The sequence below is a fragment of the Podarcis liolepis genome (genome assembly GCF_965112155.1).
Source record: "Podarcis liolepis genome assembly, chromosome: 2".
In the NCBI taxonomy this organism is placed as follows: domain Eukaryota; kingdom Metazoa; phylum Chordata; class Lepidosauria; order Squamata; family Lacertidae; genus Podarcis; species Podarcis liolepis.
Window position 1 is genome coordinate 112,414,142 of NC_139555.1, and position 16,816 is coordinate 112,430,957.

The 16,816-nt window shown below is 44.5% G+C and overlaps 2 protein-coding genes across 4 annotated transcripts in view; one reads left to right on the top strand and one right to left on the bottom strand.

Moving 5' to 3' along the window:
* The window catches only part of LOC310701800 (macrophage mannose receptor 1-like), a 210,937-nt gene that overhangs the window by 74,849 nt on the left and 119,272 nt on the right, over positions 1 to 16,816 (bottom strand). The window lies entirely within an intron of this gene.
* Positions 1,145 to 15,997, top strand: LOC310701641 (E3 ubiquitin-protein ligase TRIM39-like). 2 transcript variants are annotated; one of them, XM_083492859.1, is made up of 8 exons: positions 1,145 to 1,257; positions 1,956 to 2,510; positions 3,172 to 3,267; positions 4,225 to 4,455; positions 6,144 to 6,166; positions 6,696 to 6,814; positions 12,801 to 12,833; positions 14,690 to 15,997. In XM_083492859.1, exons 2-8 carry the CDS (start codon positions 2,100 to 2,102, stop codon positions 15,205 to 15,207), a joined length of 1,431 nt encoding a protein of 476 aa, XP_083348985.1. In that variant the 5' UTR covers positions 1,145 to 1,257; positions 1,956 to 2,099; the 3' UTR covers positions 15,208 to 15,997. The 2 variants fall into 2 exon arrangements, with proteins under 2 accessions (XP_083348985.1, XP_083348986.1); XM_083492860.1 differs by lacking the exon at positions 3,172 to 3,267 and having other exon boundaries at positions 14,690 to 15,962.

Here is a 16,816-nt window from a genome sequence, read left to right on the forward strand (position 1 = left end):
AAGAAACATCTGGAGTATAGGGAAGCCTTTTTTAAGGTATAACACAGGTGGCGCTGTGGGTTAACTACAGAGCCTAGGACTTCCTGATCAGAAGGTCAGCGGTTCGAATCCCCACAACGGGGTGAGCTCCCGTTGCTCGGTCCCTCCTCCTGCCAACCTAGCAGTTCGAAAGCACGTCAAAGTGCAAGTAGATAAATAGGTACCGCTCTGGTGGGAAGGTAAACAGCGTTTCCGTGCGCTGCTCTGGTTCGCCAGAAGCGGCTTAGTCATGCTGGCCACATGACCCGGAAGCTGTATGCCGGCTCCCTCAGCCAATGAAGCGAGATGAACGCCACAACCCCAGAGTTGGTCAGGGATTCCTTTACCTTTGCTGATTACTTATGCTGATTATATGTGCTGGAAGGCGTCCAGCACCCAACTCAGATGGGTGGGGTACTAATTATTATTATTATTATTATTATTATTATTATTATTATTATTATTATTATTATTATTATTAAACCTGCCTTTGCGAGGGCGGGTGACATGAGACCAGGAGCCTAGCACAGCTACCCCTCTGGAAATGGCTCATTGAAGAGATCCAGATGGGGGGGGGGGGAGCAGTTTGCTGCAGGCTCTTAACATGACACGACGCCCGAAGAGAGACCCCCCTCCAGCGCAGCAAAGCGCCGTCCCTAAGGCGCTGGCGGAGCAACCAGCGGAAAGGAAAGGCGCGGCGCCATTGGCCACAGGTGTTGCCAGCCTCGCCCAATCCAAATTGCCGGAGCCGCCCGCGCCGGGAGGCGGAGCTACTAAAACCAAAGCGAAAGTGAGGGTGTGGCCAGAGGGGGGGGGGCTTTAATCCCGGGAGAAACCCTGGGATTTAAATATATAGAGAGAGTGTTTCTCTCTTTCCTTACCCAGACTGGTGTTGTATGTTGCGCACAACTTCTGCAGCAGTTAAAATAAAAGATGTTCCCTCTGAAACCTCAAAATATATATAGATTTTAAAAATCTATATATATATAGATAGATTTAAAATATATTTTAAATCCCAGGGTTTCTCCCGGGATTAAAGTCCCCCTCTGACCACACCCTCACTTTCGCTTTGCTTTAGTAGCTCCGCCTCCCAACGCAATATATATATATATTGATTATTGGCTTCCTGGTCCTTCCAGAAGTGTTTTGCTTTTCCTGTCCTCTCCTGAAAGGGGCAATCGAATTTGTGAGAGCTTCAAATCGATTGCCTGGCTAGGCTGTGTGTCTTTTGTTGTTGGGGTAAGATTGAATGGGAAGCGTGCTAATTCCCCCGCGCGCCTCATTCGCAGTCCCTCTATTTTCCTTCAATCTCTGAAGCGGCTGTTGTTTCCTCCCCCCTTGATGAGAGTAGCTCAGCGCGTAAAGACATTTAATCTTAGGGTCGTTTGGCAAGAGATGCCTCAATTGCAGGGGGTTGGACTTAAATGACCATCCCTCGTGGTCCCTTCCACCGCGACTGTTCTGTGATACACAATAATATATTTTTCTTTCTTTCTGTGTGTTCCTGGGGCTTCACCCTAAAGTGTTTCCTGCTCAGTCCCAGAAATACTAACAGCTACGAATGAGGCTTGAGCATGTGCAGAGTGCTTGTCTCTCACAGCTGAGCACCCGTAGTCTTGGAGGTCCAGTCAGGAAGCTGTGTATGTAGCGACAAGAACAACGACGATAGATAAATGTATTTTTTTTCATTGCTAGGCTTCAGTGGCGTAGCGTGGGTTGTCAGCACCCGGGGCAAGGCAAGTAATTTGTGCCCCCTAACCCATGGATTTGCGCCCCCTAACCCTCAGATGTTGCGCCCGGTGCGGCTGGCCCCCCCTGCACCCCCACGCTACGCCACTACTAGTCTTTGAAGTGCCCACCAAACTTTGCTACGTTTTGGATGCACAATTTAGTTAGAAGATGGTAATCCTGATCCATTTTCTCTTTCCTTCCCCCAGACTGGTGTTGTCGGTTGCACACAACTTCTGCAGCAGTTAAAATAAAAGGAATTCCCTCTAAAATCTCAAGCCAAGGGCTTTTGCATCTTTCGGAGAGAAGGAAAGTTAAATTCAACTTAAAAATAAAAACTGTTGTATTGAGCAATGGCTGCTGAGGATACCCTGAAGATGTTCGAGGTGGAAGTGACTTGCTCCATTTGCTTGCAGTATTTCACTGACCCAGTGATTCTAGACTGCGGGCACAATTTCTGCCACCACTGTGTTTTCAAGTACTGGAAAGACTTTGTGCGTGATCGGAGCTGCCCTGAGTGCAGATGGGTAGTGGAGCCTGACAGGCTCATTACGAACAAGCCGCTGGAAAACTTGGCTAGATTCCTCAGAGATCAAGCAAAACAAGCAAAAGGAGGAGGGGAGGGAACCTGCTACAGGCACCCGGAGCCTCCCACATCTTTCTGTAAGACTGACCAAGCCCTAGTCTGCTCAGCGTGTGTCGAATCCGCAGAGCACAAGGCTCACGATGTAGTTCCCATGGAGCAAGCGGCCCACGAGACCAAGGTGAGAGAGGCCTTTGTTTCTAGGACTGGGCTGGGAATAATGAATGCATATGCATGGTTAGGGAAAAAACAATGCTGTCCAGGGTTGTAAAGACTGCAGAGAGAATAATTGGGTGCACTCTTCCCACCTTGGATCAAATCTATGCTTCCAGGTGCCATAAGAAAGCTGCAGAGATAGCGCAGGATAAGTGCGCACCCCGGAAATGATCTCTTTCAGCTTCTGCATTCTGGAAGAAGGTACAGGGTTATAAAGACTAGGACTAGCCACCTGAGAAACAGTTTCTATCCAAATGTGATTTTGGTTTAAAATGCAGTATAAGGTAGTCTCTATGGGAGTATGTTGTATTTAATTATGGGGTATCAAGAGTTTTTAGGGGGTTAACCAAGCTGGGATAGCAGGCTTGTTGGTTTTTGAATGTCTGATGTAGATTTTTTCAATTTCGTTGTTCTGTATGGGACAATGACAATGAAGCCTATCATATCGTATATTGTTGATTTGCAGGAGGAATTTAAAAACATGCCTGCTTACTCAGGCGTTTGGTGGCCGAAGGTCCCTGTTCACGGCAGCCCTGGGATCACAGGCTGAGAGAATGCTTTGAGCTTAGAATGCTTTTTAACTTTATTACATACTCTCCAAAAGCATGCTTGTGTTTTCTTTTCAGGATCGCATAGGCAACTGCATTAATGCTCTAGAGAACCGGGAAGAGACAATTCTGGAGTGTAGATCAGCTGCAGAAAAACAAACTCAAACCCTGATTGTAAGTGTCACTGTTACTAGCAAGTCCACTAATAATAATAATAATAATAATAATAATAATAATAATAATTTTTTTTTTATTTATACCCCACCCTCCCCAGCCAGAGCTGGACGCAGGGTGGCTAACACTGGTAAAATTACAGTAAAAACATAAGGGGGGGGAAGCAATTTAAAATACAGTTTAAAATGCAGTCTCATTTTAAAAGTAACCCATAGATCAGAAAGTAGTAGCACTTTAAAAAAAAAAGTGTAATTGCCGACTAAGGAGTGCATAAAATACCATCCGAGTTGGAGGTCCGTTTTTGGAAACTCTTTCCCTATTGCATGCAAAACCAGGTTTTCCTATGCTTCTTGTGGGATGAGCGTTTCTCATGCGAATTCCAGAGTGTGTGCAAACTTTTCACAGCTACTACACTACATTGTTGTTGTAAAAACGCCACTCTTATTCCCCACCCCCAATTTAATCCGGGGTCATCCTCTCTGAAGGAAATCTGATAAATGAAAAAACCCAACACCTTGTTTGTGATATCTGAACAGCCCATTTACAGCACTAAGCCCCCTTTTGTGAACGTTCTGAGTGTAAGGTCGCCTTCCACAACCTAGCAGTTCATTTTATGGACCAATGGTCTCGTTAGACAGTACAATTCATGTTAAATTGCTGTTTTAGGGGTTGTTTTTAAAAGTCTGGAATGGATTAATCCATTTTGCATTACTTTCTATGGGAAAGCGTGCCTTGGTTTTGGAACGCTTTGGTCTTGGAACAGACTTCCAGAACGGATTAAGTTTGAGAACCAAGGTACCACTGTATTGTTGACCTATGCCTGACTCCAGCTCCTGACCATTAAACGTCCTTTTCTATATAATTAGTATCCTAATGTTGCCAGGACCGACCTTATTCCTGCCGCCTCTAACCTCTCTCTCTCTCTTTCCTTGCTCTCTTTCCATTGGCTTATTGAAGAAACTGACAGAAAAGCTGATGCAAGAAACATTGTCCAAGTTCGACGAGCTGCGCCAGTTCCTGTTGTCTGAAGAGCACACTATGGTCGGCAAGCTCCGAGACATACTGAAGGAGATCGTAACGAGGAGAGACAATCACATGAGCAAGCTTTTTCGGGAAGTCTCCTCTTGCGAAATCCTCATCCGGGAGCTGGAGAAGAAGTGCTGCCAGCCAGTGAGTGAACTCCTGCAGGTAAGGCGGAAGTGGCAAGAAATGGACAAGGCTTTTACCCAAGGACAGTCTGGTACCCAAACCTTCATTCATCCTTTCCTTAGGCGGCTCCCACACCATACATTTAGAGCCCTCTGATACCACCATAAACAGCCATAAAGGTAAAGGGACCCTGTCCATTAGGTCCAGTCATGACTGACTCTGGGGTTCTGCACTCATCTCACTCTATAGGCCAAGGGAGCCGGCATTTGTCTGCAGACAGCTTCCAGGTCATGTGGCCAGCATGACTAAGTCGCTTCTGGCGAACCAGAGCAGCGCACGGAAACGCCGTTTACCTTCCCACCAGAGCGGTACCTATTTATCTACTTGCACTTTGACGTGCTTTTGAACTGCTAGGTGGGCAGGAGCTGGGACCAAGCAACGGGAGCTAACCCGTCGTGGGGATTCGAACCGGCGACCTTCTGATCGGCAAGTCCTAGGCTCTGTGGTTTAACCCACAGGGCCACCTGTGTCCCTACAGCCATGGCTTCCCACAAAGATTTGTGGGAGCTGTAGTTTAAGGGCGCTGAGAACTATGAGGATACCTAGCTTCAGTTCATAGAGTTCCCTTGGGAGAGAGATGGATTGACCACTCTGTGAACTGCAGCTCTGTGAGGGGCTAAGAAATTTAATAAAATAAAATCTGCCTACCTCTGGGGGTTGTGGTGAGGATGCATTGGGTAGGAGTGTTCCCAATTAAATGCTGCTCTGAAGTTCTGGTGAGAAAGGAATGTGACCAATTTTGAAAGGCTTGGGTAGCATGAAGCACTAGCTCAGGGGTCAGCAAGGCTTACTGGGCATGGGCCAGATCACTCGCACGGAGATCATCCGTGGGCCGGACGGGCGCAGCGCGACTCCAGAAATCGCATCTGCGCATGTTCACGGCACCAGAAATTGCTTCTGCGCATGTATGGAAGTGAGAGCTGGACCATAAAAAAGGCTGGTGGCCGAATAATTGATGCTTTTGAATTATGGTGCTGGAGGAGACTCTTGAGAGTCCCGTAGACTGCAAGAAGATCAAACCTCTCCATTCTGAAGGAAATCAGCCCTGAGTGCTCACTGGAAGGACAGATCCTGAAGCTGAGACTCCACTACTTTGGCCTGAAGAGAAGACTCCCTGGGAAAGACCCTGATGTTGGGAAAGATGGAGGGCACAAGGAGAAGGGGACGACAGAGGACGAGATGGTTGGGCAGTGTTCTCGAAGCTACCAGCGTGAGTTTGACCAAACTGTGGGAGGCAGTGGAAGACAGGAGTGCCTGGCGTGCTCTGGTCCATGGGGTCACGAAGAGTCGGACACGACTAAACGACTAAACAACAAATGCCCAGATGCCGAAAATTGCACCTGCAGAGAAGCAATTTCGGGCGTCGCACTGTGCCCGTCCAGCCCACGGACGATCTCCGTGGGAGTGACTGTCCGCGAGCCGGATCCAGAACCCATTCGGGCTGGAACAAGCCCCTGGGCCTTAGGTTGCCGACCTCTGCACTAGCTGTTATGTCCAATGTACTCAATTTACACACAATTGCCTGTGTTGGATTAAAACACACCTTTCCACCAGTGTTTTTAGATGGCTTCTGCTAAGCAGAGGGCCCGCAGATGGGCACAAGAGGCGTTTTCTTCCGAACGACGTGCATCAGGCTCTGATTTCTTCTTTTTCTCTCTCCCTTCTAGGATGCTGGGAACACCATGGAGAAGTAAGTGGAGGTCTACAAAATCCTGCATAGAGGCAGGGTCCTGGGAATCACAGAGTGCAAAGAGTGGCTGTTTTGCTCAGGTCTCTGAGCACTGTGGGAACAGGGGGACACAGTAGATTGGTCTTTGGCCTGATCCCGCAAGCATGGCATGTCCTCCACTGTTTCTGAGAGGCGAAGACCTCCCTGCTTGCTGCCTAGTTTTCCAATGAATCTCTGTTGTCTCTGGGAGATAGCGATGGTGGGTTCAGCGGCGGTTTGTTTTCTCTCCATTGTGGAGCCAGTGTGGTGTAGTGGTTAAGAGCGGTGGACTTGTAATCTGGTGAACTGGGTTCGCTTCCCCACTCCTCCACATGCAGCTGCTGGGTGACCTTGGGCCAGTCACACTTCTTCGAAGTCTCTCAGCCCCACTCACCTCACAGAGTGTTTGTTGTGGGGGAGGAAGGGAAAGGAGATTGTTGGCCGCTTTGAGACTCCTTCGGGTAGTGATAAAGCGGGATATCAAATCCAAATTATTATTCTTCTTCTCCAGGTTCCACCAGGCAACACCATTTCAGTGTGTGAGCCCTTTTTCGCCGAAGCAGCTGTGGGAAATATGGGAGGTGACGGACGCAAACATCTCCCTGGAGAGTGCTGTGAAGCAATTCAAAGGTAAAGGAAAGAACTTGCTGCAAACTTCTTGTTTGTCCGTTTTTGACGCTGGCCATGGTGATATGCCCCATGTGGGAGGGCCAAAGGCGTGCCAGTCCTGGGATGAAGTTCACCCAAATCCCAGGAACAGAAGCTTCTTTTGGAAACCTATGCTTGGGTTGTTCCTTACGGTGGGATCCTAGTGAGAGCCTCCACAGTGCCGCTGAGTGCTCTTTGATAGATTTGAGGGTTTTTCTTTTTTATATAAAAAAGACTATTTGTACTTGTGTGTACCTTGGGGTTACCTTGAGTCTGTGACAGGGTGGATTTGAGTTAAATCGAATCGATTTAAATCACAACTAAAATCTCTAATCAGTAAGACTTGATTTAAATCCCCCCCTTTTTTTTTACAGAAAGACTCATTCTTGCTGGTATAATCTTAATATTTACAACCAGATGAAGGTTTCGTTTTTTCGAATAATAAATTTTCAGAGTAGTTTTTACAGTTATATCAAAAATTACCGATTTGGTTGTACTGTTAGAAATACAGTGGTACCTCCACTTACAAATGCCTCAAGTTATAAATGCTTCAGGTTACAAACTCCGCTAACCTGGAAGTGTTACCTCCACTTGAGAACTTTGCTCCAGGATGAGAACAGAAATCGTGTGCTGGTGGTGCAGCGGCAGCAGGAGGCCCCATTAGCAAAAGCACGCCTCTAGTTAAGAACAGTTTCAGGTTAAGAACGGACCTCTGGAACGAATTAAGTTCGTAACTAGAGGTACCACTACATAGACGGATAATTATGAAATTGTTGTGAGGTTTAATAAATTAACTGTTTATATTTGGACAACTTTTCTGCTGTCCTTTATTGGAAGGAGAAAAACAATCATTTCCTTAATAACAATTTAAACAATTTATTTAACTAAAACAATAACATTATAACATACATATCCATGTTTGTTAACAGATGTGGTTAAACAATAAAAAAAGGCTTAGACTGAGTTTTGTTGTTTAGTCATTTAGTTGTGTCCGTCTCTTCATGACCCCCTGGACCAGAGCACGCCAGGCACTCCTGTCTTCCACTGCCTCCCGCAGTTTGGTAGATTGAGTTTTAGCTTTAACTTAAAACAAATCCTTATTTCCTGATGAATAGCCTTCGGACTATAATGTAACTTAAATAGAAAACATTCTTTGGAAATATATTTCCTCCAAAAGCATTTTATTTTGAAAATCTTTTTTTTTTTTTTTTTTTTTTTTTGCATTTTAAAATTTTATTGGTTTCCAACCAATTATACATTTTATCCATGTTACAACATTTTTATCCATTTTTGACTTCCTTCAGCGTTACTAACAATCATTCGTAGTTATCCTTTCTTACGCATTCCATTCTTACATATTGCCATTTTTCCTCCCTTCTTTCCATATTTCTAATAGACAATACTTATTGAATCTTTACAGTGCCTCTTTAAAACCCACTAGCGTTGTATTTACATCACAATTATTTTCCAGATAACCCACAAATTTTCCCCAGTCTTGTATAAACTTTTGGTCTTTAGTATGTCTAATTTTCCCTGTTAATCTGTCAAGTTCTACATATTCTGTCAATTTTTCTCTCCACTCTTCAACAGTCGGGACTTCCTCCTGCTTCCATCTCTGAGCTAACACAATTCTAGCAGCCGTTACCGCATACTGGAAGAGCTTACGATCTTTCCTTTCAATATCTTTTCTTACCATACCCAATAGGAAGCTTTCTGGCTTTTTTGCAAAGGTGTATCTCAGCATCTTTTTCATTTCGTTGTAGATCTCCTCCCAAAAACTTTTAATTTTTTTACATTCCCACCATTGGTGATAGAATGTCCCTTCTTTCTGTCTACACTTCCAACATTTGTTGTCTGCCTTATACATCTTTGCCAGCTTCACTGGTGTCATATACCACCTGTAAAGCATCTTCATCATGTTTTCTTTCAATAGGGTACACGCCGTAAATTTTATATTCACCTTCCATAACCTATCCCAGTCTTCCGATTGGATACTATATCCAAAGTCCCTCTCCCACTGAACCATCACTGATTTTACTTCTTCGTCCTTCGTATTCCACTCCAGCAGCATTTTATACATTTTTGACAGATTTTTATGTTCATTATTTATTATCTCTTTTTGGTATCTAGATTCTTTTTCCTCATAACCCCTTTCCTTCACCTCTTTTTTAAACATTTCATTAATCTGAAAATAGTGCAGCCAATCGTATGTAAGGACTTTGACTTGGTCGTATGACTTTATTTTCCACTTTCCTCCTTCATTGGTCACCATTTCTTCGTATCTTCCCCACTTTCCTCTCATATTAATTTTCTTTACGTCCATTATTTCTAAGGGGGATAACCAGTGGGGAGTTTTTGGTTCTAGTATATTTTTATATCTATCCCAGACCTCTATTAACGCACCTCTGAAGATATGATCACCAAACCCCTTATGAACCCTTTTTTTGTCGCACCATAGGTACGCGTGCCACCCGAATCTGTTATTATATCCTTCCAAATCTAAAAGTTCCTTATTTTCCAATTTCACCCACTCTTTTAACCAGCACAAACATGCCGCTTCATAATACAGTCTCATGTCTGGTAGGGAGAAGCCACCTCTTTCTTTAATTTCTGTCAGTAATTTAAATTTAATTCTAGGCTTCTTCCCTTCCCAGACATATCTTGATATCACCTTTTGCCAGTCTCTAAAATCTTTTTTTCCTTTTAATATCGGTATAGTTTGGAACAGGAATAACAGCTTAGGGAGCACCATCATCTTAACCATTGATATTCGTCCCCAGAATGATAATTTCATTCTGGCCCATGTCTCCAATTCTTTTTTTATTCTATTCCAAACTGGGGTGTAGTTGTTTTGATATAGATCAATATTCTTTCCAGAAAGCCATATTCCCAAGTACTTAACCTTTCTAACTACCTCAATCCCTGTTCTTTGTTGCAATTGGTCAATCTTATCCTGATCCAGATTTTTAACGATCATTTTTGTTTTCCCTTTGTTCAGTTTAAATCCTGCTATATTGCCAAATTTCCCCATCTCGTCCAAAATCTCCTTTGTACTTTCTATCGGCTCTTCCACCATCAGGGCCACATCATCTGCGTAAGCTTTGACTTTATATTCATTAGCACCTAATGTCACCCCTTTAATTTTTTTGTTTTGTCTTATTGCATTTAGTAAGGTTTCCAGAACCACTATAAACAACAATGGTGAAAGCGGGCACCCCTGTCTTGTTCCCTTAGCAATTTTAATATCTTCCGAAATAACACTGTTGACTATCAATCTTGCTTTTTGTTCTGTGTAGATTGCCCTTATGCCGTTCAGAAATTCCTGGCCCACCTCCATAACCTCTAAGTTTTTCATCATAAAATCCCAGACCACATTATCGAACGCTTTCTCCGCGTCTACAAAAATTAAACATGCTGGTTTATCGCATCTACTAGATAAGAATTCGATGATATTAACTATATTTCTTGTATTATCACTTATTTGTCTTCCCGGTAAAAAACCAGCTTGGTCTTTGTGTATGATTTTTGAAAGTATCTTTTTTATTCTTTTGGCTAAGACACCCGCAAAGATCTTATAGTCCGTATTTAACAAAGAAATGGGTCTGTAGTTCTTAATTTGAGTTGGGTCCGAGTCTTGTTTAGGAATTATTGAAATAAATGCCTCTTTCCATGTGTCTGGAATATCTCTTTCTTTTAATATGTTGTTCATTACTTCAATCAGCGGGGTTATCAACACATCTTTCATTTCTTTATAATAACTTGATGTAAACCCATCAGGGCCTGGTGCCTTCCCTCTTTTTAGTTCTTTTATCACTTCTTCTACCTCTTCTCTACATATTGGTGCATTTAATTGTTCTTTTTGATCTGTCGGGATCTTCTTCAACATCTTTCCTTCCAGATATCTTTCTATTTTTTCTTTGTTGTTCCTTTCACTTTTCCTGTATAGTTGTTTATAGTAATCCACAAAACCTTTTCTAATTTCTTTCGGGTCGGTAATTTCTTCTCCATTTAATTCAATTTTATTAATCAGTTTTTGTTCTTTTCTTCTTTTTACCTGCCAGGCAAGCCATTTTCCAGATTTATTTGCGAACTCGAAATTTTTTTGCCTTAACATTTTAATATTCCATTCGACCTCTTTATTTATTAACATAGCAAATTGGGTTTGTAGAGCCTTTATTTCCTGCTTTATCTTCTCATCATTAGGTTTTTTAATCAGCTTTTGTTCGTTGTCCATAATTTGTCTCAAAATCTCTCTTGTCTTTTTTTCTTTGTTCTTTCTTTTCCATGCATCTTGTTGAATACATAGGCCCCTCACCACTGCCTTACTTGCATCCCAGACAGTACTCAGTTTTGTCCCTTTATCTAAGTTATCCTGAAAATATTCTATCAGTTTTTTCTGTATTTTTTCAGCAAATTTTTGGTCGGCCCATAAGTTATCATTCAATCTCCATCTGAAAGTTCGCTCTTCCAGTCCTTTTAACTCCATCTTGATCGGGTTATGGTCCGAGATAACTTTAGCCTGTATTTCAATTTTTTGGATTCTCGGTATTATTTTGAAAATCTGATTTAAATTTTTAAAAATCCAATTTAAATTAAAAAAACCGTTGATTTCTATCCACTCTGGACTGTGGGAGCTGGTGCTGTTGCCTATCTAAGTGTAGATGCTTGGATGGGTCTAATCAGTGCTATTTTTTTTACAAAAAGGGGTCCTGGAACTCACCATGAATGCCTCCCTTGATCTCTTAGAATGGCAATGGTGCCTACTTAAGAGGTGCCAGAACTGAGTTCCATCTGGAAAAAAAAAGTCATAAGTCTAATCCAATAATAATAATAATAATAATAATAATAATACTACTACTACTACAGTGGTACCTTGGGTTAAGTACTTAATTCATTCCGGAGGTCCGTACTTAACCTGAAACTGTTCTTAACCTGAAGCACCACTTTAGCTAATGGGGCCTCCCACTGCCGCCGCACCGTCGGAGCACGATTTCTGTTCTTATCCTAAAGCAAAGTTCTTAACCTGAAGCACTATTTCTGGGTTAGCAGAGTCTGTAACCTGAAGCGTATGTAACCCGAGGTACCACTATAATAATATTTTTTTATTTATATCCCACCCTCCCCAGCCAAAGCCGGACTCAGAGTGGCTAACAACAATAAAAATAGCACAGTTTACATAAAATCACAATCAATTAATTAAAATACATTCTAGAATCAATTCAGAATCAAATTAATGGCAACCGTTGGGCTAGAGTTCTGTGAGGATTACAGAAGGAGGGGGTCAGACTGTGCCTTGGCCAAAGGCCTGGTGGAACAGCTCTGTCTTGCAGGCCCTGTGGAAAGATCTCAAGTCCCGCAGGGCCCTAGTCTCTTGTGACGGAGCGTTCCACCAGATCAGGGCCACGACCAAAAAAGCCCTGGCTCTGGTCGAGGCCAGCCTAACCTCCCTGTGGACCAGGATCTCCAAGATGTTTTTATTTGAAGACCGTAAGTTCCTCCGTGGGACCAGGAGAAGCGGTCCCGTAGGTATGAGGGTCCTAGGCCGTATATGGGGAACCTGTAGCCCTGCAGATGTGGATGGACTACAAGTTTCACCATCCTTGATCACTGACTGCCCTAGCAGGACCTGATGGGCAATAGAGTCCAGCCACATCTGCAGAGCCACAGATTTGGTATTGATCTATGGCATTCCCCAGATGTTGCTGGACCACAACTCCTATCATCCCTAGCCAGCAGGACCAGTGTTTGAGGATGATGGGAGTTGTAGTCGAACAACGTCTGGGGACTCAAGGCTGGTCTGTGAAGATGATTCTCCCCCCTCCCCCCCTGCACAAATCTCCTCAGCTTCCTCTTTAATTCTTCACCTGAAATAAGGGGCAGGGGGGACAAGGAACAGACCGAGGGAAACTGATCTGTTCGATGAAGACAGTCATGTGGTGATCAAGGTATTTTCCCTTTCCTTCTTCAGATGCTCTGGAGTCTAGATTCTCGCTTCAGGAAGGTAAACCTCTGGGACCTGCGACGGGTCAAAGGAATCTCACAAGGAGGGCTTTTGGATTGCACTGCTTTGGGTTATCTGCCTGCTGTTTTATGAGTTGATTTTAATTTGTCTTACTTGCATTTGCATTCCACCTTTTCCTTCAAGGAGCGTAAGGTGGCGCACATGGTTTTCCCCCCTCCCTCATTTAATCCCCACAACCCTGTGAAGTAGCGACTGGCCCAAGGTCAAGGGGTGAGCTTCATGGCCAAGTTGGGTTTTGAATCCCAGTCTCCCAGGTCTTCGTCTGACGCTCTGGACACTATGCAGGACTGCTTTTAAATGCGAGATATTCTTAAGTTTTGTTTTTATTTTGTATCGCTTTTATGTTGTAAGTCTGCAGCCCTCAAGATACTGTAGGCTCCAGGTTCTGTCAGTTCCAGTCAGTGGAGACTGGTCCATTTGTGCCCTTCTAAATTCAGTCTACCCTCAGCCACCGCCTACTTGCCTGTCTTCTTACTTCCATCCACTTGTGAGGGTGGGATCTCCTCCTGGGATCAATGTTTCCCTTGTAGATCTCAGCAAGGAAGGAGGAAAGAGGCAGAATGAGAATTAAAGGTAAAGGGACCCCTGACCATTAGGTCCAGTCGTGACCGACTCTGGGGTTGCGGCGCTCATCTCGCTTTATTGGCCGAGGGAGCCGGTGTACAGTTTCCGGGTCATGTGGCCAGCATGACTAAGCCGCTTCTGCCGAACCAGAGCAGTGCACGGAAACGCTGTTTACCTTCCTGCCAGAGTAGTACCTATTTATCTACTTGCACTTTGAGGTGCTTTCGAACTGCTAGGTTGGCAGAAGCAGGGAGTGAGCAACGGGAGCACACCCCATCGCAGGGATTTGAACCGCCGACCTTCTGATTGGCAAGTCCTAGGCTCTGTGGTTTAACCCACAGTGCCACCTGCGTCCCTAGAATGAGAATTTGTTGTTGTTTAGTCGTTTAGTCGTGTCCGACTCTTCATGACCCCATGGACCAGAGCACGCCAGGCACTTCTGGGAATGAGAATTAGTTGGGGCCTAAAAGGACAATATGAGTGGACTCTCCATGCCCTAACCACAGCAAAAAGACTGATACTGATTAATTGGGGAAAAATGCGGCTCCCTTTTATGATTGGATTAAAGACTTATACAAACTTGCAACATACAGTATGAACAACTTGCATATAAACGCAGACTTGCCATGGATAAATTCAATGATATTTGGAATATATTCTTACAAATACTGTAACAGGTTAAGATCTGGTACAACAGCAGATCTTGTAAAGAAAAAAAAAGAATTAGCCGGGGCCTAAAAATGTGCACCTCGACTGTCCCTGCCCTGTCTGACTGGGTCTGTTTCCATGCCCTACCAGTAAGCCCTGGACAATTAAACTTAGATAGATAGATAGATAAACTTTATTCACATTAGCCAATGGCCATAGCAACATAAAACAAGCAATATGTACAATTAAAAAGACAACAATAAAAGTTACACTATTGTGTATGTATAAAATTATATTTGTCATGCAATTGCAGCCTCGTACCCAACATTACTTGGTAACTCTAACGAACCAAAAACTCAATGCAGTTTTGAAATTGGTGTTTGAAATCAGTATGGTTTTGAAGGGTTCAGCCCACCACCTTAATTCCAAATGGTACCCAGCTATAAGCAAAAATCTGTTCCTTGACTTTGGGAGCTATTTTGCAAAATTTGGCTGTGATATCTTAAGAGGTGTCTAGATGCATAGCAAACCATTTCCCAAAAACGCATCGTAGATAGTGACGCTACTCCTCCCAGCCCTTCCAAGCTCACCACTGTCAATCATTTCTCTCCATCTTCTTTCAGCGATCGTGGCCTTCGATCCAGAGACAGCACATCCACGGCTCGCCCTGTCAAAGGACTGCAAAAGCGTCAGACTGGCGGACAAAACTCAAGAGCTGCCCAAGAGCCGAAAACGGTTTGAAGCCAACCTATTCCTCCTGGGATGCGAGGAGTTTGCCGTGGGCAGGAACTACTGGGACGTCACCGTGGGAAGCGAGGGCGAGTGGGCCGTGGGGGTGGCCAGGAAGTCCGTAAAGAGGAAGGACGTGGCTGCCATAAGCTATAAGGTTGGGATCTGGGCAATAGGGAAGCGGGGAAGTCAGTACGCGGTTTTCAACCCCCCTGACTTCCCTCCTCTGAGCTCTGTGCGGGAGCTCAAGAAAGTTCGAGTGTCTTTAAACTGCGATGGGAGGCACGTGGCTTTCTTTGATGCGGACGATGCAGCCCTGCTTTTCCAGACCCCGATAACCACCATCGCCAGAGAGTCCTTCCTCCCCTTCTTTCATGTTTCCAATAAAGCTGTTCTAACACTGCCCCGCTAAGGCAGTCAGAAACTTCCTCCCACTTTAGGGCTTTGGCCACTTAGGACATTGATTCTGCTGCACATCTCAGTGGTTGATGGAGTGCAGAACACAAGCAACTCACTTTCATGTCTTTCCAGGGCGGCTGGTCTAGGCTAGCCCCCCAAACTTGGCTCTCCCATCTGTTTTTGGACTTCATCATCCCTGACACCACTGGTCCTGCTAGTTAGGGATGATGGGATTTGTAGTCCAACAACAGCTGGGCAACGAAGTTTGGGAGACCCTGCTTCTAGGCCAGCCTTCCAGATGTTTTGACTGCAACTCCCACCAGACTGAGACTGATGAGAGTTGTAGCTGGAAGTATCTGGAACAGATGTAGGGAACCTTTGGACCTCTGGGTATTGCCAAACTACACCTCCCGTCATCCCTGGCTATTGATGATGCTTGCTGGGGCTGCTGGGAGTTGTAGTTCAGCAACTCCTGGGGGAGACAAGGGTTCCCTATATTATAATCTGGAGGGTTACAAGGTTGGGAAAAGGCTACATTCAGTGTGTTGATTTGGCTTCTCCCTCCTCCGATGAAGGGGATTCTGGGGTTGAAATGAAACCTTAACCAATCCTGACACTGTTTATATTTCAAGGGGGTGAAAACACATATTTTCACAGTTATTTTGCATGTTAAACAGTAAAGCTGATCTGCACGTTAGCTTTTTAAAGAGAACTTTTTTTCGTAGGTTTTATGTGGAAGAGTGGACGTGTTTCTGGGATGATTTTTGCTAAGCCAAGATGTATTAAAGGCTTCTGTTTTTCTTATGGCTGCCTTGTTTTCTTTTCCAAGCTCAAAAACGATTGCAGGGTGCATATTTCCCTTGAATCCTGCTTGCTCTAAGGAAGGTGAGGAACCTTTGGCTTCCCTCATGTTGCTGAACTGCAGCTGCCATCATCCCAGGCTCTTGACCATGCTTCCTGGGGCTGATGGGCATAAATGTTCCCCATAAGCGCTCTTAGGCTGGGGTTGGGAGCCTGCATTCCAAAGGCCATATTCAGCCCTTGGCCTAATTCCATGTGATGGGCAAGTGGAAACATAATAATAATAGTAGTAATAGTAATTTATTATTTATACCCCGCCCATCTGGGCGGCTTCCAACAGAACACTAAAATACAATAACCTATTAAACATTAAAAGCTTCCCTAAACAGGGCTGCCTTCAGATGTCTTCTAAAAGTTTGGTAGTTATTTTTCTCTTTGACATCTGGTGGGAGGGCGTTCCACAGGGCGGGTGCCGCTACCGAGAAGACCCTCTGCCTGGTTCCCTGTAACTTTGCTTCTCGCAGCAAAGGAACTGCCAGAAGGCCCTCGGCACTGGACCTCAGTGTCCAGGCAGAATGATGGAGGTGGAGACGCTCCTTCAGGTATACTGGACCGAGGCCATTTAGGGCTTTAAAGGTCAGCACCAACACTTTGAATTGTGCTCGGAAACGTACTGGGAGCCAATGCAGGTCTTTCAAGACCAGTGTTATATGGTCTCGGCAGCCTCTCCCAGTCACCAGTCTAGCTGCCGCCTTCTGGATTAGTTGTAGTTTCTGGGTCACCTTCAAAGGTAGCCCCACATAGAGTGCATTGCAGTAGTC

Coding starts and splice junctions, on each gene's coding strand:
- LOC310701641 (XM_083492859.1), top strand. CDS start 2,100: ATGGCTGCTGAGGATACCCTGAAGATGTTCGAGGTGGAAGTGACTTGC. Junction 4,456..6,143: donor CAGTGAGTGAACTCCTGCAG/GTAAGGCGGAAG, acceptor TCTCCCTTCTAG/GATGCTGGGAACACCATGGA. Junction 12,834..14,689: donor TAGATTCTCGCTTCAGGAAG/GTAAACCTCTGG, acceptor ATCTTCTTTCAG/CGATCGTGGCCTTCGATCCA.